The sequence below is a fragment of the Glycine soja genome, chromosome 8 (genome assembly GCF_004193775.1).
Source record: "Glycine soja cultivar W05 chromosome 8, ASM419377v2, whole genome shotgun sequence".
Taxonomy (NCBI): Eukaryota; Viridiplantae; Streptophyta; class Magnoliopsida; order Fabales; family Fabaceae; genus Glycine; species Glycine soja.
The window spans coordinates 15,586,383-15,595,289 of NC_041009.1; the positions used below are offsets into that span (position 1 = coordinate 15,586,383).

General features: G+C 34.6%; 1 protein-coding gene across 3 annotated transcripts; it reads right to left on the bottom strand.

Moving 5' to 3' along the window:
• Positions 1-388: 388 nt before the first annotated feature.
• LOC114423485 (chaperonin CPN60-like 2, mitochondrial) lies at positions 389-8,581 on the bottom strand. 3 transcript variants are annotated; one of them, XM_028390256.1, is made up of 17 exons: positions 8,389-8,581; positions 8,045-8,176; positions 7,647-7,803; positions 7,013-7,191; positions 6,686-6,781; positions 6,500-6,604; positions 5,671-5,757; positions 5,491-5,580; positions 3,017-3,097; positions 2,795-2,863; positions 2,631-2,708; positions 1,977-2,072; positions 1,791-1,890; positions 1,563-1,666; positions 1,331-1,436; positions 1,049-1,127; positions 389-816 (listed from the first exon to the last, which is right to left on the bottom strand). In XM_028390256.1, exons 1-17 carry the CDS (start codon positions 8,446-8,448, stop codon positions 711-713), a joined length of 1,725 nt encoding a protein of 574 aa, XP_028246057.1. In that variant the 5' UTR covers positions 8,449-8,581; the 3' UTR covers positions 389-710. The 3 variants fall into 3 exon arrangements, with proteins under 3 accessions (XP_028246057.1, XP_028246055.1, XP_028246054.1); XM_028390254.1 differs by having other exon boundaries at positions 7,013-7,188; positions 7,637-7,762; positions 8,389-8,580; XM_028390253.1 differs by having other exon boundaries at positions 7,013-7,188; positions 7,637-7,803; positions 8,389-8,579.
• Positions 8,582-8,907: the final 326 nt, after the last annotated feature.

Below are 8,907 nucleotides of genomic sequence, written 5' to 3' on the forward strand. Positions count from 1 at the left end.
CTAGGGCAGGAAAACCTTTGACTAGAGGTTGTCTAGCCAGAAGTTGCAGAACATCTCTGCCTCATCAAAAGTTGCAGAATGTCTCTGCCTTGTTGGAAAACTAAATTTGACGCCTACTTAGAAAAGCAGCGGCTACACTCACTATTGGCCCCAAAAATGACCGTGAAACACATCGTTACCATTGCAACAGCCAGGCACTCTGTAACGGCTCTTTTAGGAGCTGTAGGGTGCCACATTGCTCCACTACCCCGCTGTTGTGCGTGATTGACAACGATGATCCTCTAAAATAGTAGTGTTTCATAATATCATTAAAATTACAAGAACAAGGTAGGAGAGCTGTTAAAACTAGTAAAATTAATTGAATGGTTAAACAAGAACAGAACCCAAATTGAAATTTGATGACTAAAGCAAATTGCATTACAATAAGGGGGGAAAATGGAGCAAAAACTTGACTTTCAATAGTTCTTTGATTTGCACTTGTAACATAAATTGGATGAACACCTATAGAATGAGGCAAGTTTTCATCTTTTCCTATCAGTTTTTCCTAAAACACTGTAAATACAAAGGTTGCATAATTTTAACCTCACTCAGTAAAACACAAAGATTTTGCCACCCAAGTTTATATACCTCAGCCTCAGCTACATCCTTAAAAGGAAGAGCAAAATTCGACATTGGTACAAAAAAATGTTTTCACCATTTGGTGAAGCAGGTTAGAGATCCAAATCATCCATATCTGGCACCCGACTAGGAGATTTATTTTTGTCATGTGGATTATCCAACACAGCTGCCTCGGTTGTTGTCAGTAGCAATGACACACTGCATGAGAACAAAATAGTTAAATTAATAATAATAGCCAAAGACAGTTTTGTCTCTAAGATGCAATGCACAAGGCTTGTATTCACCCTTGATTTTATTCAAGATACATCATGATTTTAACCCACTGAAATTACACATACTTGTGCACTTCATAAATAAACTCAATTTAGAGAAGCTTTCTCCAATACTCTAGTCTAGGCAAAGAAAATGCAGTGCGATGATATAACTTTACCTGGCAGCATCTACCAAAGCTGTTCTAACAACTTTAAGAGGATCTATTATTCCAGCCTTTACCATATCAACATAGACACCTGCTTTAGCAGAATAAGCAACCAACTAAGCATAAAAAGATAAGTTGAAAAAAAAAACAATCATAATGGATTTCAAACCAACAGGAAGCCCGCTCCATTATCAAGGACAGAAGTCAATGAACAAAATAATACTAACAGGTGGAAAATAATAATCATAATGGATTTCAATGTAATTTTATTATATATGCAAACTGGCTACAAACCTTTAGCAGCATCAAAACCTAAATTATGATCATCTTGTTCCAACAATTTGCTGTGGACCAAAGCACCATCAAAACCAGCATTTGAAGCTATTGTAGAGGTAGGCGCCTGGGATAAATAACATGCATTGTAAGGAAAGATGAAAAATTACCAAGCAAGTAAGAATATCATAATAGAGAAGAGAAAGCGTTGCTTTATGCTACAAAGTAATGTAGGTGCCGCAAATGGTACTACCTTGAGTGCATTCTGAATAATTTGTACTCCTCTCTTCTCATCTTCATTTTGAGTTTGAAGGTTATCCAAGACTTTGGTAGCATATAGGAGAGCAACTCCACCACCTGGTTCAAACAATTACATATTAACTTTAATCGACGAACTTGAGTGTTCTAAGAATACAAAGTGAAATCCCTTGCCTCTTCTATATACTTATTATCCCATCAGAAAGAAGGAAAAATGAATTACCTGGAACAATTCCCTCTTCCACAGCAGCTCTAGTGGCATTTAAAGCATCTGTTACTCTATCTTTCCTTTCCCCAACTTCGGCCTCACTAGCCCCCCCAACCTGAATATTTGGTTGCATCTTCCATGTGAGATGATGACTATAAATTAATCATTATAGACTAGTATTCTTAAGGATGAGTGACAAACTTTGAAAACAGCTACACCACCAGATAGTTTTGATAGGCGTTCCTGTGCTTTTTCTTTATCAAATGTGGCAGAACTCTCTTCCATAGCTGTCCTCAGCTACAAAAGATATATGATTATTAAACATCACAAGTTTATTCTAATTGAACAACTTTTGACTATAAGCCACATGAAGGCAATCTAAATTGAGTAATGACAATTGGAAAACATTGTCATGACATGTCAACTTTTGTAAACTGAAATGTCATTATGTATAAGTCTCTACACAACAGACATCACTTGATCTACATAGCTGCAAAATTAGAAACAGTGCACTACGCATGAAACACTAAATGGCATGAACCCACTATAAGAAAATAACTACAACATAAAAGCACTATTAATGAAGGGCGAGCAACCCAACAATTATTGTCATGTAGTGTTGTATGTATGTGGAAATAGGATAAAGATAGCAAAGAAAAAGTGCTCCAAATGCATGTTTAGAATAAGGCCTAAGTTAAGAACCTAGTAATTATGTTCATTAAAATCAATTAGAAAAGCAGAAAATAGATACATACAAAAATTATTCATCTGAATGATTAGAATATTTAAAAAATAAATAACGTACAGGTAAAAATCTAATACTTCAAAAATAAAATCAATAAATAAAAAAGATACCTGCTCACATCTCTCTTCAATGACCTTCTTATCCCCACCACCATGTAGAATAATAGTGTCATCAATGGTGATAGTAACCTGTTGCACATTATAATATATTATATATTATGACAGCTTGTAGAACCAACTATTACTTATGTTGGTACTTGGTTCAAGCCACATACCTTTTTTGCAGTGCCAAGCATTTCTGGTTGGACTTTATCAAGAGACAAACCACGCTCATCAGTGATGACCTGTTTTCAAATTCATCATAATCTTTTTCATAACATACAACAAGCTGTAGTTCCAAGACCTTGAATAGAAGGAGTTGTTATTAAAATCTTGAAAAGAAAAAAGAGTGCACCCTTAATGGGTATTCGACAAATAAAATGTGGATAGAAAATCACCTCTCCTCCAGTAAGAATTGCAAGATCGTCTAGACTTGCTCTTCTATTATCCCCAAAACCAGGAGCTTTTACAGCACAAACCTAAAGTACAAGAAAGTTGAAATCAAATAAAGTAAAACAAGTATTTATACAAAATAAAACTCCAAGTAGCTGTAGCCTGCCATATTAAGGTCAAGCACAGAAGACATTTTACAAATCCATAAATAATACTTACCTTAAACTAACATGCAAACAAGAAAAAGCAAGCATGCACCAGATACACACTCTTTAAAACTACTAGGGAAACTTCATTTGTGGTAACCAAAATTCTTATACAGATGTTAAAGTTTACTGTACATTTCTGTAAACAGGTAGGAGTGAAGGACTTGAGAATCAAATAAGAGTCCACTCAATTATGTGTGCGTTTATAAAAAATAAAAATAAAGAAATTCTTGTCATTTCTAAACGTTTTGAAGCATGACTTTTCTCACTTCCAAGTAAATGAAATCTTTAATGTGGTTGGAATTTGGAACATTTTTCAAGGGTTTTGGATGTAAAGAAAGAAGATAATGGCAGTAAACAGACAATGCACAATTCAAATGACCTTTATGTAGTCACTTGCAGAAGGGTGGGTATTGTCTTTATTTTGTTTGAATTGGACTCATCATTAATTTATTGTTTATCAATCTACTGAACACTTATCATCATGTAAAACTACAACCCGACATAAAATGAAGGGAAACAAAAAAGAGAAAGATAAAGAGACACTAGAACAAGACAAGAAAGCATATGCAAGTCGTAGGCAGCATAAAGATCACACACTATTAGACAATGATAATTGCTAAATAATAGTAAATTAATAGTGGAAAATCGGTCTGAAATTAACTTAGAATTAATTATTTAACAGTTATTTATGCTTTAATTTGGAAAGATTTAATTAATTTCGAATTTTGATTGCAGATGTGAAAAAGGGAGATACAACAAGCAAAAAGGAGCAAAAATAAAGGAAAAAAGAAGAAAATCAGAAGAAGCCCAGCCCAGCAAGGCGCTAAGCGCGAGACACGCCCAGCGCGCAAGAAGGCAAGGCGCTAAGCGCACGACACGCGCTGAGCGCGCGGTGGCGCTGAGCGCGAGGCTTCGTGCTCAGCGAGACTACGAAGGCCCAAAGCCCAATTTTGCACCTATAAATAGGTCAGCCTAGGAAAACGAACACACTTCCTCAAAGCTCAGTTCTCAGACTTCTGGCACTCAGTTCTCTTCTTTTCCTTCCCTTTTCTTATATTCTTATTACCTTTCTTTCACCCCTTCTCATTGTAAAGCCCTCATGACCATGAGTGGCTAATCCCCTAGCTAGGACCTGACAGGCCTAAAAAGTCAATGATGTATGGAGCATTTCAAGAGTTATCAATAAAAAGAGGATTTCCTTCCAGGTTCTTTTATTTACCGTTCTTTCTTATTTATCATGTATTTCGGACCTTATTTTCTGTTAGGGTTTAGTCCACTCGGGAGAGGGTAAAGCCTAATTAGGGGTAAGGAATGAATACTTGAATCCGTTTTAAGGGTTAGTTCACTCGGGAGAAGGTAACGCTTAATAGAACAATAAAAAGAAGAAATTATCGGGTTATCATTTAGAGGGCTTTCCTTCCAGGTTCTTTTATCTGTTTTTCTTATTTATTCTGTATCTCAGTCTTTATTTTCTGTTAGTCTTTAGTCCACTCGGGAGAGGGTAAAACCTAATTAGGGGTAAGGAATGAATACGTGAATCTGTTTTAAGGGTTAGTCCACTCGGGAGAGGGTAACGCTTAATAGAATAATAAAAGAAAGAAATCATAGGTTAGCATTAACCAAATGCCCATGCTTTAACAAACATCTAGAATTTAATCTTAATGCATCTTAGTTATTGAGTCTTCGCAAAGGGCATTTGGAAGATAGGTAATTAAGGTAGGCTTGTCATCACGAGGGATCAGGGGTAAATAGATGGATAGATGTGGGGCAAAATTAGTTCACTGGTGTTGATAACAGACAAATCCTGAATCCATATATCTAGGCTGATTAGACTTGTTAGGTCTTAACAATTTTATTATATAGATTTTATTCCCTATTTTATTGCTTGAAGTTTCTTATTTTATTGTTGGGTTTTCTTAGAAGTAGCTATTCCTTATTTCATTGTTGGGTTTTCTTAGGAGTAGTTATCCCCTATTTTATTTAGGAGTAGGTATTTAGGCTTTATTCTTTATTTATTGCTTGAGTTTCTCTTAGATTTAAATTGCCCTTTAATTTTATACACTAAATTTACAATTTGCAAACTGAAAACTACTTCACATAAGTGCAACAAAATCCCTGTGGTACGACACTCGACTTACTGAGAAATTATTACTACGAGCGATTTGGTACACTTGCCAAAGAGGTAACAAACAAGAATCCAGCATTCAAGTTCATTGAAACATAAGGTAGCAGGAAATATAACTAAGGAAAAAAGGCGTGTGATTGATCACCTTAAGCCCCGCGTGATGCTTGTTGAGTATGAGCATAGCCAACGCATCACTCTCAACATCTTCAGCAACAACTAAGAGTGATCTTTTTTTCTGATTAACATTAAAATAGTAAAGTAAATAATGAGAATGTTGAAATTGCAAATGAAAATGAGCACATTGAATCAGGATTAGCTTATCCACCGTTACTGCCAGCTCCAGTATTTTCAGCAATGAATTCATGTCAGAAATTTTCTTGTCATGGATGAGAATAAAGGGGTTCTCCAATTCCTGACAAAATTAAAATTACCCTTATTAATATCACATACATCTGAACCCAAAGAAAATTAACCAAATTGAATGAAGCTTTTTATTTGCATGAAGTGCATCATGTTGAAATAAACCAAGATACTTTTGTCAAATTGAATCTATAGCTTAGCATGTAGCCATCGATAATAAATATAAAAAAAATTTCATATTAAAATATGAAAATAGGCTTTGGAGAAGTGAGCTGGAACCCTATTTCCTTACCAATGACTACATGATAGTAAGATAAAAAACAATAAGACTACTTTTACCGAGCAAAGGCATGAACTTCACAGTAGACAAAGGAGACTTTCTAATACATACTAATACTTATACTAATAGTAAGAGAACATTTGTCTAAACATACATCATCATCAGATTTTAATCTAAGGTAAATCTATTGTAAGACAAACATGCTAGTTCATTTTTTGAGAATGTTTGACATAGTGCATACTCCCTCCGGTCTTGATTATAAAAAGAAAAAAAAAATATTTCACACTTATTAAGGAAATTAGTTAACTTCATTAAAATTGTGTAAATCCCTATTTAAAAAAACTTTTTTTCCCTAAATTACCCTTCATTGGAACTTGATATCAAGCATAAAAAAGAGTCTTTGGAAATAAAACCCCTATTATATTTGAGACCAAGATAGAAGAGATTTTTTTTTGCTTATATTCAAAACCGGAGGGAGTATATGTTAGTGACTAAAGAATAAGTCTGCGCTTACACATTTCCGGGTCTTCTGATCAGTAATAAAATAAGGAGATATGTATCCTCTGGTTAACTTCATTCCTTCTACCACTTCCAATTCATTATCCAAAGTGTTCCCATCCTGAAAGTTTTAAAATTATAGATATCCTGGACTGAAACTTTGTTGTGTAATAAGTTCACAAAAATGGACAAATTTGCTTACAACAACAGTAATGACTCCTTCCTTCCCAACTTTCTCCATTGCCCTAGCCATCAATTCTCCAATATCACGCTCCCCATTCGCAGATATAGTTCCAACCTACTAGTCATATACAAGAAATGAATAGCCAATAAAATGAATAACCCAGTTTTATGAATGACACTTAATTTATCCATCAGGTAAGTAAGGTGTAAGTAATGCCAACAATATTCAATGCATATGCACCTATAATTAATAATAGGAGGCAAGCAACAAGCATCATACAGTAAATCGATTTTCTTAACAAAAATTCATTCAGCAAAGGAAAAGTTTCTTGAGAAGCCCTTGCACCTGGGTTATCTCTTCTGGTGTACTTATCATCAATGTTCTGCTCTTAAACTCAGTAATTACAGCATCAACTGCCTTATTTATTCCATTACGTAAGTCCATAACATTTATGCCAGCAGCAATCGATTTACATCCTTCTGTGAGTATTGCCTGAGTCAAAACAGTTGCACAAGTTGTACCTGGAATCAGAGAAGAAACATTGACTTGTAAGATATGAATGAGTATTAAAAAGGGAATAGATAAAGGCAAATATAACTGAGTTCGTCCCTATGTTTTCCTAACATGAAATAGGGTGGAAATTTTCAGAGGATGTTATTTTAATATTGTCAAGCATCTTTTCAATTATAATATTAGAAAATATTAATTTAAGAAATTTAATGAAAGAGTGATAGCCATCATTGGACATGATCTTCTTTCTTGTTATATATTTTTCACATCTGTTTGATAAGAAATTTAAAATCACTTAAGCAAGTTATATACCGAATCTATTTTAAGAAAGACTATCCTCAGGGATGCTTTTAGAAGACTTGTACTGAAGTAATATAATCAAAGAAAATCAAAATCTCCACAAACAATGATGGGACACTTTCGACGTAAAAGGTTTGGGTTTGAAAGAAAAGTAATCACCGTCTCCGGCAGGCGGCAGCAGTGTTGGTAGCCTTGGCCACCTGCTTGACAAGATCCGCCCCAACATTTTTGGATTTGTCTTTAAATTTGATACTTCTGGCCACAGTCACACCGTCCTTCGTGATCCTGGGATTCCCACGACTTCTCTCAATTATCACATTGTGACCCTAATTCAACCAATTCAAAACAAAAGCAGAAAAAATAAAATTTACTCTCCATCACATCAACTCCCCTTGTCAACCTTTGTCCACCAGACTCATCACAACCAAAAAAATGAATAATTTGGCACAACAAAAACTTGCAAGCATGTATAACAAATTACCAAAAGAAAAGGTTAGACACATGTTGGAAAAATTGCATTCAACAATAGCATCAGTAGCAGTTATACTAAATGAGAAACATACATACCTTGGGTCCCATGGTAACTTTGACAGCATCAGCAACCTCAGTTACCCCCTGGAGGATTGCGGCACGAGCCCCGACCCCAAAGTTGATATCTTTGCTCACAAAATTTCTGCTTGACAATACTCCACCATATACCTGTCCCCAAAAATCAAAGTCATCATTCCTCTGTTACAGTCACTGTGAGATAACTGACACCCTTTTAAGAAACATATATATAAAACACAACAAATCAATGGCAATTCAGAATGCAGAAACAAACTCATTTTCATGCACTAGCCAATGTGAGATTAGTCTAAAGAGTAAAGAGTGAGTAAAAAATAGGGAAAAGCAATTGGTGTTGTTCTTACGAGGTTCTTAGCAGAGGGAGAAGCAATGGAAGAAGCTACTCTACGAGCTAATCGATACATTGCAATTGAATTGGAAATCAAATTCCGAGGAAGTCAAATCAGGATTCAGGAATGGCTTGGCAGCCAGGAGAACAAGTAGGGCTTTACAGAGGGTTTAAGTTTCTGCTATGTGAAATGTGACTTTGGAGATTTTCTTTCTGCACCAGTAACTTTTCTTTAATTTTGACATTGTAAGGCCCATATGGGTTGGTATGAAATAATTTTAAAATAATGATCATGCAGTTTTGAATTTGTGATCTTCACAAGCATTACATTCTAACCAACTAAGTTAATAAGTTACTTATATTAAAAAATAATTAATATTGTTATATATAATACTAAAATTTCTAATGTATATTTAATACATATATGAGTTTACATAATAAATTTTGTAATAATTAATTTTGATCTAATAATGTATTTTTTTACATAGAAAAATTTTAAATAAAAATTATAAGTTTAATAAAAAATTATATACGT

Excerpts from the sequence above, each read along its gene's own strand:
- LOC114423485 (XM_028390256.1), bottom strand. The coding sequence starts at position 8,448 with ATGTATCGATTAGCTCGTAGAGTAGCTTCTTCCATTGCTTCTCCCTCT. Across the intron at positions 2,073-2,630 it reads TTGAAGAGAGATGTGAGCAG|CTGAGGACAGCTATGGAAGA; the intron begins GTATCTTTTTTA and ends TATCTTTTGTAG. Across the intron at positions 1,667-1,790 it reads GGAAGAGGGAATTGTTCCAG|GTGGTGGAGTTGCTCTCCTA; the intron begins GTAATTCATTTT and ends TGTTTGAACCAG.